This window comes from Salvelinus fontinalis, chromosome 14, assembly GCF_029448725.1.
Source record: "Salvelinus fontinalis isolate EN_2023a chromosome 14, ASM2944872v1, whole genome shotgun sequence".
Lineage (NCBI taxonomy): Eukaryota > Metazoa > Chordata > Actinopteri > Salmoniformes > Salmonidae > Salvelinus > Salvelinus fontinalis.
In genome coordinates this window covers 12,842,398-12,861,662 of record NC_074678.1, presented here as the reverse complement: position 1 = coordinate 12,861,662, position 19,265 = coordinate 12,842,398, and the positions used below count along the sequence as shown (strand labels likewise).

The 19,265-nt window shown below is 42.3% G+C and overlaps 1 protein-coding gene across 1 annotated transcript in view; it reads right to left on the bottom strand.

The window, feature by feature from the left end:
* Positions 1-19,265, bottom strand: part of chd1l (chromodomain helicase DNA binding protein 1-like) — a 119,149-nt gene that overhangs the window by 16,343 nt on the left and 83,541 nt on the right. Inside the window, exons 14-20 of the mRNA XM_055943961.1 lie at positions 13,339-13,492; positions 11,567-11,753; positions 8,265-8,407; positions 5,393-5,544; positions 4,981-5,180; positions 4,760-4,858; positions 3,506-3,576 (exon numbers count right to left, since the gene is read on the bottom strand). Coding sequence (XP_055799936.1) covers positions 3,506-3,576; positions 4,760-4,858; positions 4,981-5,180; positions 5,393-5,544; positions 8,265-8,407; positions 11,567-11,753; positions 13,339-13,492 — 1,006 coding nt within the window. The remainder of the gene's footprint in view (positions 1-3,505; positions 3,577-4,759; positions 4,859-4,980; positions 5,181-5,392; positions 5,545-8,264; positions 8,408-11,566; positions 11,754-13,338; positions 13,493-19,265) is intronic.

Below are 19,265 nucleotides of genomic sequence, written 5' to 3'. Positions count from 1 at the left end.
AGGAAGTATTCATACACACTGCCTACAGGAAGTATTCATACACACTGCCTACAGGAAGTATTCATACACACTGCCTACAGGAAGTATTCATACACACTGCCTACAGGAACATACAGCGCCTACAGGAAGTATTCATACACACTGCCCACAGGAACATACAGCACCTACAGGAAGTATTCATACACACTGCCCACAGGAACATACAGCACCTACAGGAAGTATTCATACACACTGCCTACAGGAACATACAGCGCCTACAGGAACATACAGCACCTACAGGAAGTATTCATACACACTGCCCACAGGAACATACACACTGCCCACAGGAACATACAGCGCCCACAGGAAGTATTCATACACACTGCCCACAGGAACATACACACTGCCCACAGGAACATACAGCACCTACAGGAAGTATTCATACACACTGCCCACAGGAACATACACACTGCCCACAGGAACATACAGCACCTACAGGAAGTATTCATACACACTGCCCACAGGAACATACACACTGCCCACAGGAACATACAGCGCCTACAGGAAGTATTCATACACACTGCCCACAGGAACATACAGCGCCTACAGGAAGTATTCATACACACTGCCCACAGGAACATACAGCGCCTACAGGAAGTATTCATACACACTGCCCACAGGAACATACACACTGCCCACAGGAACATGCAGCGCCTACAGGAAGTATTCATACACACTGCCTACAGGAAGTATTCATACCCACTGCCTACAGGAAGTAGTCATACCCTTTGACTTATTCCACATCTTGTTGTGCTACAGCCTGAATTCAAATCGATTAAATTGATTTTTTCTACACACAATACCCCATAATGATCAAGTGAAAACAGGTTTTTAGATTTCTTTTTTTGCTAATCATTGAAAATAAAATACAGAAATATCTCATTTAGAGAAGTATTCACCAGTCTGCGTCAAGACTTTGTAGAAGCACTTTTGGCAGCGATTACAGCTGTGAGTCTTTCTGGGTAAGTTTCTAGAACTTTCTACACCTGGATTGTGCAACATTTTCCCATTATTATTTTCTATCTCTGTCAAGTTGGTTGCTGATCGCTGCTAGACAACCATTTAAGTCTTGTCACAGATTTTCAACCAGATTTAAGTCAAAACTGTAACTAGACCACTGATGAATATTCACTGTCTTCTTGGTAAGTGTCGTGGACAATCGGTTCAAATATAACTCTGACAAGAACTTGTGAAATCAAACATGCTTTTAATACAATTGTATAGCAATCTGGAATGTCCCCGCGGAACACACCCCATTTCCCAGCCCCGGCTCCAGCATTTATACACATACAACATATAAGTCCAACCCATATGCAAATAAGCATACTTCCCCTAATTCTTCCTGTCACCATTATCGTTTTAGTTCAGTGCCTCAGTATGTTCTCTGGTATGTGTATCTCTTAATGGAATCAGCAGACTATGTGTCTAGTGTGTTCAAGTATCCTAAGCACATATTTCTCTGGCAGGTGTATCTCTAGTAGAATCAGCAGACTATGTGTCTAGTGTGTCCAAGTGCCCTAAGCACATATTTCTCTGGCAGGTGTATCTTTAGTAGAATCAGCAGACTATGTGTCTAGTGTGTCCAAGTGCCCTAAGCACATATTTCTCTGGCAGGTGTATCTTTAGTAGAATCAGCAGACTATGTGTCTAGTGTGTCCAAGTGCCCTTATATGTTATCCATGTGTCTCATTTTACTCCTACATAAGCAACTCCAGTCTATATTTGTCCTTGTGTTTTAGGTTATTGTCCTGCTGAAAGGTGAATTCATCTCCCAGTGTCTGGTGAAAAGCAGACTGAACCAGGTTTTCCTCTAGGATTTTGCCTGTACTTAGCTCCATTCCGTTCTTTTTCATTCTGAAAAAACTCCCCAGTCCTTAACGATTACAAGCATACCCATAACATGATGCAGTCACCACTATGCTTGAACATATGGAGAGTGGTACTCAGTAATGTGTTGTATTGGATTTGCCAAATCCCCAAACATAACACTTTGTATTCAGGATAACAAGTTAATTTCTTTGCCACATGTGTAGCAGTATTACTTTAGTGCCTTGTTGCAAACAGGATGCATGTTTTGGAATATATTTATTCTCTACAGGCTTCCTTCTTTTCACTCGGTCCTTTAGGTTAGTATTGTGGAGTAACTACAATGTTGTTGATCCATCCTCAGTTTCCTCCTGTCACAACCATTAAACTGTTTTAAAGTCACCATTGGCCTCATGGTGAAATCTCTGAGCAGTTTCCTTCCTCTCCGGCAACTGAGTTATGAAGGACGCCTGTATCTTTGTAGTAACTGGGTGTATTGATACACCCTCCAAAATGTAATTAATTACTTCACCATGCTCAAAGGGATATTCAATGTCTGCTTTTTTAACCATCTACCAATAGGTGCCCTTCTTTGTATTTAACCATCTACCAATAGGTGCCTTTCTTTGTATTTAACCATCTACCAATAGGTGCCCTATTTTACGAGGAGTTGGAAAACCTCCCTGGTCTTTGTGGTTGAATCTGTGTTTGAAATTCACTGCTCAACAGAGGGACCTTACAGATAATTGTATGTGTGGGGTACAGAGATGAGGCCGTCATTTAAAAATCTTGTTAAACCCTGTTATTGCACACAGAGTGAGTCCTTGACACTTATTATGGTAAGCACATTTTTACTCCTGAGAATATTTAGGTTTCCCATAACAAAGGGGTTGAATAATACTTGACTCAAAACATTTCAGCTACACATTTTTTATTAAATTAGTAAAAATGTGAAAAAACACAATTCCACTTTTACATTATGGGGTATTGTGTTTAGGCCAGTGACAAAACAATCTGAATTGAATCCATTTTATATGCAGGCTGTAACACAACACACTGTGGAATAAGTCAAGTGGTGTGAATACTTCCTGAAAGCTCTATAGCTTTACCACTCTGAGAAGATGTTAGGGTATAGACATGTACTGTGTGTGTGTGTGTGTGTGTGTGTGTGTGTGTGTGTGTGTGTGTGTGTGTGTGTGTGTGTGTGTGTGTGTGTGTGTGTGTGTGTGTGTGTGTGTGTGTGTGTGTGTGTGTGTGTGTGTGTGTGTGTGTGTGTGTGTGTGTGTGTGTGTGTGCTTATGTAACAGGTGGGATCTGAACCCACCTGCTCATCATCCCATTAGACCTAGAGGAAATTCTCCCATGAGCCGAGGGTGACACGGGCAGGTCTACGTCATCCCATTAGACCTAGAGGAAATTCTCCCATGGGCCGAGGGTGACACAGGCAGGTCTACGTCATCCCATTAGACCTAGAGGAAATTCTCCCATGAGCCGAGGGTGACACGGGCAGGTCTACGTCATCCCATTAGACCTAGAGGAAATTCTCCCATGGGCCGAGGGTGACACGGGCAGGTCTACGTCATCCCATTAGACCTAGAGGAAATTCTCCCATGGGCCGAGGGTGACACGGGCAGGTCTACGCCATCTCTGCTACACTTACCTGGTCTTGGCCATCCAGTCTGGACTGTTTATCATCAACAGGAAACAGCAACACAGATCCCAGCTCCAAGTCTGAAACAGAAACTCTGATTTACTGGTGTGTGTGATGGCAGGACAGCACGGGTAGTACAGATACAACTAGGTCTAAGGCACTGGAGGCCATTCGATTAGACCTTACGACCAGGGCTGCTGTAGAGCCAGTAGACAGACACATCTAAAACATTTTTCCTGCATGTTGTTGAGGAAATTAAGAAGCAAAATGTGGTTTTCCATCAAAATGAGAATTGAAGGTGACAAGGTTAAAACTCTGTCGTTCTGCCCCTGAACGAGGCGACTTTTCCCCCGATAACAGAAGTACACGAGACACAACAACTGAGAGTAAACCCCCGTACCTTGATACGGTTTTCCATAAGCAAAGTCGCTATTGGAATGGAGTTAAAACCACCTCTTCTGAGGAAATGTTTCTAACGTGCTCCAGTGTCCATTTAAATGCTTTTCCAGTGCGTTTGTTTCTAACCCGCTCCAGTGTCCATTTAAATGCTTTTCCAGTGCGTTTGTTTCTAACGCGCTCCAGTGTCCATTTAAACGCTTTTCCAGTGCGTTTGTTTCTAACGCGCTCCAGTGTCCATTTAAACGCTTTTCCAGTGCGTTTGTTTCTAACGCGCTCCAGTGTCCATTTAAACGCTTTTCCAGTGCGTTTGTTTCTAACGCGCTCCAGTGTCCATTTAAACGCTTTTCCAGTGCGTTTGTTTCTAACGCGCTCCAGTGTCCATTTAAACGCTTTTCCAGTGCGTTTGTTTCTAACGCGCTCCAGTGTCCATTTAAACGCTTTTCCAGTGCGTTTGTTTCTAACGTGCTCCAGTGTCCATTTAAACGCTTTTCCAGTGCGTTTGTTTCTAACGCGCTCCAGTGTCCATTTAAACGCTTTTCCAGTGCGTTTGTTTCTAACGCGCTCCAGTGTCCATTTAAACGCTTTTCCAGTGCGTTTGTTTCTAACGCGCTCCAGTGTCCATTTAAACGCTTTTCCAGTGCGTTTGTTTCTAACGTGCTCCAGTGTCCATTTAAACGCTTTTCCAGTGCGTTTGTTTCTAACGCGCTCCAGTGTCCATTTAAATGCTTTTCCAGTGCGTTTGTTTCTAACGCGCTCCAGTGTCCATTTAAACGCTTTTCCAGTGCGTTTGCCCGCCTCGTCATTCTAGAGCGTTAATATTATTTATGGAAAATGGGTTTGTGACTCTAGATGATGTAAGCTCACCTTTCATCTTTCCAGCCAGTTCATACTGTTTCCGTGGTTCATCTGACCTGTTCTCCAACGCTGTGAAGAGACCCCCTCTACCCCACCGGCCGGAGTCATCTACAAGATGGGAATAAACACAGTTTTCAATACAATGTTTTCATGTTTGCATGCGCTCTCTGTCTTTGCTGTAAGCCATGTAATAAACACAAATGAATTTTAAAATCAGACCGATTCCATACCAACGCAGTGCACTATGATGGCGTCTTCCTGGTTGGCGCAGGGGTGTGTGACATCACCCAACACGTAATTAATAGCAGAGCGTTCTGAATCTGTAGAGGTCACGCTGAGGTCATCAGCCTCCTCCTCCTCTTCCTCCTCCTCGCTCTCCACAGAGGGTAAACACAGGGATCTGTACCCACTGGACTCCCACCATGCCATCCTGCAACACAGGACGCCTCATTATATACCAGAACTAGAGTCTATGTCGCAGGTAGAGGGATGTCTATCCCACGATCAGGGTCATATTCATTATTCCACACCGTTGCAAAATATTTTGTAACAGAAACAAGTTTTCTTATTGGAAAATGTTAGTTAGTCCCTCCCTGTTTCAGTCAGTTTTCTGCTGTTTGGTTTCTAGTGAAAATGACTTACTTCTTCCTGTGTTTGTTCTCCTGTAGTCTCCTTCTCTTGTCCTCCTGTAATCTGGCCCTCTTAGCAGCAGCCTCCTCCCTCTCTTTCAGGTCAGTCTCAGTCAAGGCCTTCCTCTTCCTTACGGGGGCCCCCAGGGGCCCGGACAGACACACCTGAGGGGCCACTGAACATCAGCCAAGAGACATAGGTTGTCCCCCAAATTACACTCTATTCCCTATATAGTGCACTACTTTAGACCAGGGCCCCTATTCCCTATATAGTGCACTACTTTAGACCAGGGCCCCTATTCCCTATATAGTGCACTACTTTAGACCAGGGCCCCTATTCCCTATATAGTGCACTACTTTATACCAGGGCCCATAGGACTCTGTTGAAAAGTAGTGCACTATATAAGGAGTAAGGTGCCATTTGGAAGACAGCCATACTATAACTTGAGCCAACAGACAGTCAGTATACATTACATGGCTTAGCCAATCACAGACAGTTGACAATGCATACTCTGCTCAATTACAACATCATACCCTGTCTGTCTGACATTACAATCCAACAACATACCCTGTCTGTCTGACATTACAATCCAACAACATACCCTGTCTGTCTGTCTGTCTGTCTGTCTGACATTACAATCCAACAACATACCCTGTCTGTCTGATATTACAATCCAACAACATACCCTCTGTCTGTCTGTCTGTCTGTCTGTCTGTCTGTCTGTCTGTCTGTCTGTCTGTCTGTCTGTCTGTCTGACATTACAATCCAACAACATACCCTGTCTGTCTGTCTGTCTGTCTGACATTACAATCCAACAACATACCCTGTCTGTCTGTCTGTCTGACATTACAATCCAACATCATACCCTCTGTCTGTCTGTCTGTCTGACATTACAATCCAACAACATACCCTGTCTGTCTGTCTGTCTGACATTACAATCCAACAACATACCCTGTCTGCCTGTCTGTCTGACATTACAATCCAACATCATACCCTGTCTGTCTGTCTGTCTGACATTACAATCCAACATCATACCCTCTGTCTGTCTGTCTGTCTGACATTACAATCCAACAACATACCCTGTCTGTCTGTCTGTCTGTCTGTCTGTCTGTCTGACATTACAATCCAACAACATACCCTGTCTGTCTGACATTACAATCCAACAACATACCCTGTCTGTCTGTCTGTCTGTCTGACATTACAATCCAACAACATACCCTGTCTGTCTGACGTTACAATCCAACAACATACCCTGTCTGTCTGTCTGTCTGTCTGACATTACAATCCAACAACATACCCTGTCTGTCTGTCTGACATTACTATCCAACAACATACCCTGTCTGTCTGACATTACAATCCAACATCATACCCTCTGTCTGTCTGTCTGTCTGTCTGTCTGTCTGACATTACAATCCAACAACATACCCTGTCTGTCTGTCTGACATTACAATCCAACAACATACCCTGTCTGTCTGTCTGTCTGTCTGACATTACAATCCAACAACATACCCTGTCTGTCTGTCTGTCTGTCTGACATTACAATCCAACATCATACCCTCTGTCTGTCTGTCTGTCTGTCTGTCTGTCTGTCTGTCTGTCTGTCTGACATTACAATCCAACAACATACCCTGTCTGTCTGTCTGTCTGTCTGACATTACAATCCAACAACATACCCTGTCTGTCTGACATTACAATCCAACAACATACCCTGTCTGTCTGTCTGTCTGACATTACAATCCAACAACATACCCTGTCTGTCTGACGTTACAATCCAACAACATACCCTGTCTGTCTGTCTGTCTGTCTGACATTACAATCCAACAACATACCCTGTCTGTCTGTCTGACATTACTATCCAACAACATACCCTGTCTGTCTGACATTACAATCCAACAACATACCCTGTCTGTCTGTCTGACATTACTATCCAACAACATACCCTGTCTGTCTGACATTACAATCCAACAACATACCCTGTCTGTCTGTCTGTCTGTCTGACATTACAATCCAACAACATACCCTGTCTGTCTGTCTGTCTGTCTGTCTGTCTGACATTACAATCCAACAACATACCCTGTCTGTCTGTCTGACATTACAATCCAACAACATACCCTGTCTGTCTGACATTACAATCCAACAACATACCCTGTCTGTCTGTCTGTCTGTCTGACATTACAATCCAACAACATACCCTGTCTGTCTGTCTGTCTGTCTGACATTACAATCCAACAACATACCCTGTCTGTCTGTCTGTCTGTCTGTCTGTCTGACATTACAATCCAACATCATACCCTGTCTGTCTGACATTACAATCCAACATCATACCCTCTGTGTCTGTCTGTCTGTCTGACATTACAATCCAACAACATACCCTGTCTGTCTGTCTGTCTGTCTGTCTGACATTACAATCCAACAACATACCCTGTCTGTCTGTCTGACATTACAATCCAACAACATACCCTGTCTGTCTGACATTACAATCCAACAACATACCCTGTCTGTCTGTCTGTCTGTCTGTCTGACATTACAATCCAACAACATACCCTGTCTGTCTGTCTGTCTGACATTACAATCCAACAACATACCCTGTCTGTCTGTCTGTCTGACATTACAATCCAACATCATACCCTGTCTGTCTGACATTACAATCCAACATCATGCCCTCTGTGTCTGTCTGTCTGTCTGACATTACAATCCAACAACATAGCCTGCCTGCCAGCCAGCCTGTCTGTCTGCCTGTCTGTCTGCCTGTCTGTCTGTCTGACAGTGCTATTAGTGAAAGGTGTAGAATAAAGATGTCCTATTTCTCTATGTTTGTGAGTAATGATGTTAGTCACCATCCCACTAGTCTAGTAGAGCAGAGGTGACAGGAACAGAGTCTTACTTCATCGTTGTGTCGTGTCGCCCGTCTCGCTCCTCCTCCTCCTCCTCCTCCTGCCTCTCCCTCCAGGAGAAGACTGAAGGTCCTCTGGTCCTCAGAGCTCACCTCCCGGGAGTAGTCCCTCCCTTCAAAGTAGTACATGTGGTCTGGACAGGGACAGACGGGGAGAGAGACGAGGACAGACAGGGAGAGAGACGGGGACAGAGAGACGGGGAAAGAGAAGGAGAGCGACGGGGACAGAGAGACGGACGGGGACAGAGAGACGGGGCCAGAGTGAGAGCGACGGGGACAGAGAGACGGACGGGGACAGAGAGACGGACGGGGACAGAGACAGGGAGAGAGACGGGGACAGAGAGAGGGAGAGACAGGGACAGAGAGACGGGGACAGAGACAGGGAGAGGGGAAAACATGAATATATAAAGATGTGTTATTGTCATATACAAAAGATTGAGTGTAATGTGTTGTTGTAGAGGCTCAGCCATAAGTAACACAGCGACTCTGGAGCAAATTAGGATTAAGTGCTTTGCTCAAGAGTACATTTATAGACGTTTCACCTTGTTGGCTCGGGTATTCGAACCAAAAACCTTTCGGTTACTGGCCCAATGTTCTAACCACTAGGTTACCTGCTGGTTACTGGTCCAACGCTCTAACCACTAGGCTACCTGCTGGTTACTAGTCCAACGCTCTAACCACTAGGCTACCTGCTGGTTACTAGTCCAACGCTCTAACCACTAGGCTACCTGCTGGTTACTAGTCCAACGCTCTAACCACTAGACTACCTGCTGGTTACTAGTCCAACGCTCTAACCACTAGGCTACCTGCTGGTTACTAGTCCAACACTCTAACCACTAGGCTACCTGCTGGTTACTGGTCCAACGCTCTAACCACTAGGCTACCTGCTGGTTACTAGTCCAACGCTCTAACCACTAGGCTACCTGCTGGTTACTGGCCCAACGCTCTAACCACTAGGCTACCTGCTGGTTACTGGTCCAACGCTCTAACCACTAGGCTACCTGCTGGTTACTAGTCCAACGCTCTAACCACTAGGCTACCTGCTGGTTACTGGCCCAACACTCTAACCACTAGGCTACCTGCCTCCCTCCTCTAACCACTAGGCTACCTGCTGGTTACTAGTCCAACACTCTAACCACTAGGCTACCTGCTGGTTACTGGCCCAACACTCTAACCACTAGGCTACCTGCTGGTTACTAGTCCAACGCTCTAACCACTAGGCTACCTGCTGGTTACTAGTCCAACACTCTAACCACTAGGCTACCTGCTGGTTACTGGTCCAACACTCTAACCACTTGGCTACCTGCTGGTTACTGGCCCAACGCTCTAACCACTAGGCTACCTGCTGGTTACTGGTCCAACACTCCACTCTAACCACTAGGCTACCTGCTGGTTACTGGCCCAACGCTCTAACCACTAGGCTACCTGCTGGTTACTGGTCCAACACTCTAACCACTAGGCTACCTGCTGGTTACTGGCCCAACGCTCTAACCACTAGGCTACCTGCTCTAACCATTAGGCTACCTGCTGGTTACTGGCCCAACGCTCTAACCACTAGGCTGCCTGCACTAACCACTAGGCTACCTGCTGGTTACTGGCCCAAAACTCTAACCACTAGGCTACCTGCTGGTTACTGGCCCAACACTCTAACCACTAGGCTACCTGCTGGTTACTGGCCCAACACTCCACTCTAACCACTAAGCTACCTGCTGGTTACTAGTCCAACACTCTAAACACTAGGCAACCTGCTGGTTACTGGCCCAACACTCCACTCTAACCACTAAGCTACCTGCTGGTTACTAGTCCAACACTCTAAACACTAGGCAACCTGCTGGTTACTGGCCCAACACTCCACTCTAACCACTAAGCTACCTGCTGGTTACTAGTCCAACACTCTAACCACTAGGCTACCTGCTGGTTACTGGCCCAACCCTCTAACCACTAGGCTACCTGCTCTAACCATTAGGCTACCTGCTGGTTACTAGTCCAACGCTCTAACCACTAGGCTACCTGCTGGTTACTAGTCCAACACTCTAACCACTAGGCTACCTGCTGTTTACTGACCCAACGCTCTAACCACTAGGCTACCTGCTGGTTACTAGTCCAGATCTAACCACTAGGCTACCTGCTGGTTACTAGTCCAGATCTAACCACTAGGCTACCTGCTGGTTACTGGCCCAACACTCTAACCACTAGGCTCTAACCACTAGGCTACCTGCTCTAACCACTAGGCTACCTGCTGGTTACTAGTCCAACGCTCTAACCACTAGGCTACCTGCTGTTTACTGACCCAACGCTCTAACCACTAGGCTACCTGCTGGTTACTAGTCCAGATCTAACCACTAGGCTACCTGCTGGTTACTGGCCCAACGCTCTAACCACTAGGCTACCTGCTGGTTACTGGCCCAACGCTCTAACCACTAGGCTACCTGCTGGTTACTAGTCCAGATCTAACCACTAGGCTACCTGCTGGTTACTGGCCCAACGCTCTAACCACTAGGCTACCTGCTGGTTACTAGTCCAACACTCTAACCACTAGGCTACCTGCTGGTTACTAGTCCAGATCTAACCACTAGGCTACCTGCTGGTTACTGACCCAACGCTCTAACCACTAGGCTACCTGCTGGTTACTAGTCCAGATCTAACCACTAGGCTACCTGCTGGTTACTGGCCCAACGCTCTAACCACTAGGCTACCTGCTGGTTACTAGTCCAACGCTCTAACCACTAGGCTACCTGCTGGTTACTGGTCCAACGCTCTAACCACTAGGCTACCTGCTGGTTACTGGCCCAACACTCCACTCTAACCACTAGGCTACCTGCTGGTTACTGGCCCAACACTCCACTCTAACCACTAGGCTACCTGCTGGTTACTGGCCCAACACTCCACTCTAACCACTAGGCTACCTGCTGGTTACTGGCCCAACACTCCACTCTAACCACTAGGCTACCTGCTGGTTACTGGCCCAACACTCCACTCTAACCACTAGGCTACCTGCTGGTTACTGGCCCAACACTCCACTCTAACCACTAGGCTACCTGCTGGTTACTGGCCCAACACTCCACTCTAACCACTAGGCTACCTGCTGGTTACTGGCCCAACACTCCACTCTAACCACTAGGCTACCTGCTGGTTACTGGCCCAACACTCCACTCTAACCACTAGGCTACCTGCTGGTTACTGGCCCAACACTCCACTCTAACCACTAGGCTACCTAGGCACCACTGTTTATCAGGGACCCTAGGGAATATAATGCAATTTTGGATGCAGCCTTTTGAGCTTTTGCTACTCACTCTGTCCCTCAGATTGCCCCTCCTCTTCCTCCTCTGTGGGCAGGTCCTTGGTCTGGGTGGGGGCTTCATCCGTCAGCCACTCCCCGTCTCTAGACTGACCCAGGATCAGACCCAGGTTCACAGCCTGGATGGAGCTCTCTTCAGACGACAGCAGCTTGTCCACTCCAAACTTCAGGATCTCGCTGAGCTGGAAAGAGACAGACGGAACAGGACGGATGAGGAGAGAGGAAGGAGAGACACGAATGGGCCGAGAGGAAAAAAGGAGGAAGAGCGGAGACGGGAAGGGCAGAGTAGCATGTTGATAGAACACCGAGGTGTCATGAAGAGCAGAGTAGCATGTTGATGGAACACCGAGGTGTCATGAAGAGCAGAGTAGCATGTTGATAGAACACCGAGGTGTCATGAAGAGCAGAGTAGCATGTTGATAGAACACCGAGGTGTCATGAAGAGCAGAGTAGCATGTTGATAGAACACCGAGGTGTCATGAAGAGCAGAGTAGCATGTTGATAGAACACCGAGGTGTCATGAAGAGCAGAGTAGCATGTTGATAGAACACCGAGGTGTCATGAAGAGCAGAGTAGCATGTTGATAGAACACCGAGGTGTCATGAAGGGCAGAGTAGCATGTTGATAGAACACCGAGGTGTCATGAAGGGCAGAGTAGCATGTTGATAGAACACCGAGGTGTCATGAAGGGCAGAGTAGCATGTTGATAGAACACCGAGGTGTCATGAAGGGCAGAGTAGCATGTTGATAGAACACCGAGGTGTCATGAAGGGCAGAGTAGCCTGTTGATAGAACACCGAGGTGTCATGAAGGGCAGAGTAGCATGTTGATAGAACACCGAGGTGTCATGAAGGGCAGAGTAGCCTGTTGATAGAACACCGAGGTGTCATGAAGGGCAGAGTAGCCTGTTGATAGAACACCGAGGTGTCATGAAGGGCAGAGTAGCCTGTTGATAGAACACCGAGGTGTCATGAAGGGCAGAGTAGCCTGTTGATGGAACACCGAGGTGTCATGAAGGGCAGAGTAGCCTGTTGATGGAACACCGAGGTGTCATGAAAGAAATGGTTGCTGTTGCCAGGTATACAGACCGTGCGTTGCCAGGTGTGCGTTGCCAGGTATACTGACCGTGCGTTGCCAGGTATACTGACCGTGCGTTGCCAGGTATACTGACCGTGCGTTGCCAGGTATACAGACCGTGCGTTGCCAGGTATACAGACCGTGCGTTGCCAGGTATACAGACCGTGCGTTGCCAGGTATACAGACCGTGCGTTGCCAGGTATACTGACCGTGCGTTGCCAGGTATACAGACCGTGCGTTGCCAGGTATACAGACCGTGCGTTGCCAGGTATACTGACCGTGCGTTGCCAGGTATACTGACCGTGCGTTGCCAGGTATACAGACCGTGCGTTGCCAGGTATACTGACCGTGCGTTGCCAGGTATACTGACCGTGCGATATGTATTGTGATTTTACGATTCTGTATGTATTGCGAATTGACTCTGCGATTCAATGTCCCAAACACATTGCTCACTATATGTCTGCTGTAGAGGGACAAGAGAGAGCTATGAAAAACTAGTTTTGATCAGTCATGGAAATAAAAAAGTGCTGAAAACATGTTGACTCACTTATAAAGAAGAGTTTTGGCACAGGTACAGCCTATAAAATAATAATAATGTACAAAATAATATTGTGATACGAAACTGTATGCATTTTTTCCTCCCATCACCAGTTGCCAGGTTACTGACGGTGTGTTGCCAGGGTTACTGACCTGCAGACCGGCAGCAGCAGAGTGGGTGTGGCTAAGCAGAGAAAAACGCCCCTCTTCTATCACTGTGTTGGTAAGGCGGAGCTTAGAACTTGCCCGGGAGTACACAATCTCCTCTACCGTATCCCTCCCCAGGAGCCGGATCACCTTCACAGCCCTGTTAAATAGACCTCCGGTTACCCCACCACCATCTTATATCAACATGCATAAGTAAGAGAATATATAGCAGGTCTAGGGCCCTGAATTACTATTATTATTATAAATATAGAGCAGGAACAGCACCCCGAGTAAAAAATAAATTATTGTAGCACTAGGGCCCTGAGTTAATAATAATAACATTATATAGTAGAACTAGGGCCCTGAGTTAATAATAATAACATTATATAGTAGAACTAGGGCCCTGAGTTAATAATTACATTATATAGTAGAACTAGGGCCCTGAGTTAATAATAACATTATATAGTAGAACTAGGGCCCTGAGTTAATAATAATAACATTATATAGTAGAACTAGGGCCCTGAGTTAATAATAACATTATATAGTAGAACTAGGGCCCTGAGTTAATAATAACATTATATAGTAGAACTAGGGCCCTGAGTTAATAATAACATTATATAGTAGAACTAGGGCCCTGAGTTAATAATAATAACATTATATAGTAGAACTAGGGCCCTGAGTTAATAATAACATTATATAGTAGAACTAGGGCCCTGAGTTAATAATAATAACATTATATAGTAGAACTAGGGCCCTGAGTTAATAATAATAACATTATATAGTAGAACTAGGGCCCTGAGTTAATAATAATAACATTATATAGTAGAACTAGGGCCCTGAGTTAATAATAACATTATATAGTAGAACTAGGGCCCTGAGTTAATAATAATAACATTATATAGTAGAACTAGGGCCCTGAGTTAATAATAATAACATTATATAGTAGAACTAGGGCCCTGAGTTAATAATAACATTATATAGTAGAACAGGGCCCTGAGTTAATAATAACATTATATAGTAGAACTAGGGCCCTGAGTTAATAATAATAACATTATATAGTAGAACTAGGGCCCTGAGTTAATAATAATAACATTATATAGTAGAACTAGGGCCCTGAGTTAATAATAATAACATTATATAGTAGAACTAGGGCCCTGAGTTAATAATAATAACATTATATAGTAGAACTAGGGCCCTGAGTTAATAATAATAACATTATATAGTAGAACTAGGGCCCTGAGTTAATAATAACATTATATAGTAGAACTAGGGCCCTGAGTTAATATTAACAACATTATATAGTAGAACTAGGGCCCTGAGTTAATAATAACATTATATAGTAGAACTAGGGCTCTGAGTTAATAACAATAACATTATATAGTAGAACTAGGGCCCTGAGTTAATAATAATAACATTATATAGTAGAACTAGGGCCCTGAGTTAATAATAATAACATTATATAGTAGAACTAGGGCCCTGAGTTAATATTAACAACATTATATAGTAGAACTAGGGCCCTGAGTTAATAATAACATTATATAGTAGAACTAGGGCTCTGAGTTAATAACAATAACATTATATAGTAGAACTAGGGCCCTGAGTTAATAATAATAACATTATATAGTAGAACTAGGGCCCTGAGTTAATAATAATAACATTATATAGTAGAACTAGGGCCCTGAGTTAATAATAATAACATTATATAGTAGAACTAGGGCCCTGAGTTAATAATAACATTATATAGTAGAACTAGGGCCCTGAGTTAATAATAATAACATTATATAGTAGAACTAGGGCCCTGAGTTAATAATAACATTATATAGTAGAACTAGGGCCCTGAGTTAATAATAATAACATTATATAGTAGAACTAGGGCCCTGAGTTAATAATAATAACATTATATAGTAGAACTAGGGCCCTGAGTTAATAATAACATTATATAGTAGAACTAGGGCCCTGAGTTAATAATAATAACATTATATAGTAGAACTAGGGCCCTGAGTTAATAATAATAACATTATATAGTAGAACTAGGGCCCTGAGTTAATAATAATAACATTATATAGTAGAACTAGGGCCCTGAGTTAATAATAATAACATTATATAGTAGAACTAGGGCCCTGAGTTAATATTAATGTTAGGGCTGTCACTCTCCTCATCCTCGGACGAGGTGAGGAGAGAAGGATCTTCAGACCAAAATGCAGCTTGAGGGAAATAAGCCATCTTTTATTTCAAAAACGATGATGATGGCAACACGAAAACAAACACTTTAACAAACTTACAAAATAAGAAAACGACGTAGACGACACCTGAACATAAACTCACATCACTAAACGTAAACTCACGGACAGGAACAGACTACATCAAAACGCACGAACAGCCAAACAGTCCCGTATGTTAATATACATCGACGACACGAGAGACATCACAGGAGACAATCACCCACAAACAAAGTGAGAACGCCCTACCTAAATATGACTCTTAATTAGAGGAAAACGCAAACCACCTGCCTCTAATTAAGAGCCATACCAGGCAACCCAAAACCAACATAGAAACAGATAACATAGACTGCCCACCCAAAACACATGCCCTGACCATAAACACATAAAAAACAACATAAAACAGGTCAGGACCGTTACAATTAACAACATTATATAGTAGAACTAGGGCACTGAGTTAATAATAACATTATATAGTAGAACTAGGGCCCTGAGTTAATAATAATAACATTATATAGTAGAACTAGGGCCCTGAGTTTATAATAATAACATTATATAGTAGAACTAGGGCCCTGAGTTAATAATAACATTATATAGTAGAACTAGGGCCCTGAGTTAATAATAACATTATATAGTAGAACTAGGGCCCTGAGTTAATATTAACAACATTATATAGTAGAACTAGGGCCCTGAGTTAATAATAATAACATTATATAGTAGAACTAGGGCCCTGAGTTAATAATAACAACATTATATAGTAGAACTAGGGCCCTGAGTTAATAATAATAACATTATATAGTAGAACTAGGGCCCTGAGTTTATAATAACATTATATAGTAGAACTAGGGCCCTGAGTTAATAACAATAACATTATATAGTAGAACTAGGGCCCTGAGTTAATAATAATAACATTATATAGTAGAACTAGGGCCCTGAGTTAATAATAACATTATATAGTAGAACTAGGGCCCTGAGTTAATAATAACATTATATAGTAGAACTAGGGCCCTGAGTTAATAATAATAACATTATATAGTAGAACTAGGGCCCTGAGTTAATAATAACATTATATAGTAGAACTAGGGCCCTGAGTTAATATTAACATTATATAGTAGAACTAGGGCCCTGAGTTAATAATAACATTATATAGTAGAACTAGGGCCCTGAGTTAATAATAACATTATATAGTAGAACTAGTGCCCTGAGTTAATAATAACATTATATAGTAGAACTAGGGCCCTGAGTTAATAATAACATTATATAGTAGAACTAGGGCCCTGAGTTAATAATATTAACATTATATAGTAGAACTAGGGCCCTGAGTTAATAATAATAACATTATATAGTAGAACTAGGGCTCTGAGTTAATAACAATAACATTATATAGTAGAACTAGGGCCCTGAGTTAATAATAACATTATATAGTAGAACTAGGGCCCTGAGTTAATAATAACAACATTATATAGTAGAACTAGGGCCCTGAGTTAATAATAACATTATATAGTAGAACTAGGGCCCTGAGTTAATATTAACAACATTATATAGTAGAACTAGGGCCCTGAGTTAATAATAATAACATTATATAGTAGAACTAGGGCACTGAGTTAATAATAATAACATTATATAGTAGAACTAGGGCCCTGAGTTAATAATAATAACATTATATAGTAGAACTAGGGCCCTGAGTTAATAATAACATTATATAGTAGAACTAGGGCCCTGAGTTAATAATAACATTATATAGTAGAACTAGGGCTCTGAGTTAATAATAATAACATTATATAGTAGAACTAGGGCCCTGAGTTAATAATAATAACATTATATAGTAGAACTAGGGCTCTGAGTTAATAACAATAACATTATATAGTAGAACTAGGGCCCTGAGTTAATAACAATAACATTATATAGTAGAACTAGGGCCCTGAGTTAATATTAACAACATTATATAGTAGAACTAGGGCTCTGAGTTAATAACAACATTATATAGTAGAACTAGGGCCCTGAGTTAATAATAATAACATTATATAGTAGAACTAGGGCTCTGAGTTAATAACAACATTATATAGTAGAACTAGGGCCCTGAGTTAATAATAATAACATTATATAGTAGAACTAGGGCTCTGAGTTAATAACAACATTATATAGTAGAACTAGGGCCCTGAGTTAATAACAACATTATATAGTAGAACTAGGGCCCTGAGTTAATATTAACATTATATAGTAGAACTAGGGCCCTGAGTTAATATTAACAACATTATATAGTAGAACTAGGGCTCTGAGTTAATAATATTAACATTATATAGTAGACCTGGGGCCCTGAGTTAATAATAATAACATTATATAGTAGAACAGGGCCCTGAGTTAATAATAATAACATTATATAGTAGAACTAGGGCCCTGAGTTAATATTAACATTATATAGTAGAACTAGGGCCCTGAGTTAATAATAACATTATATAGTAGAACAGGGCCCTGAGTTAATAATAATAACATTATATAGTAGAACTAGGGCCCTGAGTTAATATTAACATTATATAGTAGAACTAGGGCCCTGAGTTAATAATAACATTATATAGTAGAACTAGGGCCCTGAGTTAATAATAATAACATTATATAGTAGAACTAGGGCCCTGAGTTTATAATAACATTATATAGTAGAACTAGGGCCCTGAGTTAATAATAACATTATATAGTAGAACTAGGGCCCTGAGTTAATAATAATAACATTATATAGTAGAACTAGGGCCCTGAGTTAATAATAACATTATATAGTAGAACTAGGGCCCTGAGTTAATAATAATAACATTATATAGTAGAACTAGGGCCCTGAGTTTATAATAATAACATTATATAGTAGAACTAGGGCCCTGAGTTTATAATAATAACATTATATAGTAGAACAGGGCCCTGAGTTTATAATAATAACATTATATAGTAGAACTAGGGCCCTGAGTTAATATTAACAACATTATATAGTAGAACTAGGGCCCTGAGTTAATAATAACATTATATAGTAGAACTAGGGCCCTGAGTTAATAATAATAACATTATATAGTAGAACTAGGGCCCTGAGTTAATATTAACATTATATAGTAGAACTAGGGCCCTGAGTTAATAATAACATTATATAGTAGAACTAGGGCCCTGAGTTAATAATAATAACATTATATAGTAGAACTAGGGCCCTGAGTTTATAATAACATTATATAGTAGAACTAGGGCCCTGAGTTAATAATAACATTATATAGTAGAACTAGGGCCCTGAGTTAATAATAATAACATTATATAGTAGAACTAGGGCCCTGAGTTAATAATAACATTATATAGTAGAACTAGGGCCCTGAGTTAATAATAATAACATTATATAGTAGAACTAGGGCCCTGAGTTTATAATAATAACATTATATAGTAGAACTAGGGCCCTGAGTTTATAATAATAACATTATATAGTAGAACAGGGCCCTGAGTTTATAATAATAACATTATATAGTAGAACTAGGGCCCTGAGTTAATATTAACAACATTATATAGTAGAACTAGGGCCCTGAGTTAATAATAATAACATTATATAGTAGAACTAGGGCCCTGAGTTAATAATAATAACATTATATAGTAGAACTAGGGCCCTGAGTTAATAATAACATTATATAGTAGAACTAGGGCCCTGAGTTAATAATAACTTTATATAGTAGAACTAGGGCCCTGAGTTAATAA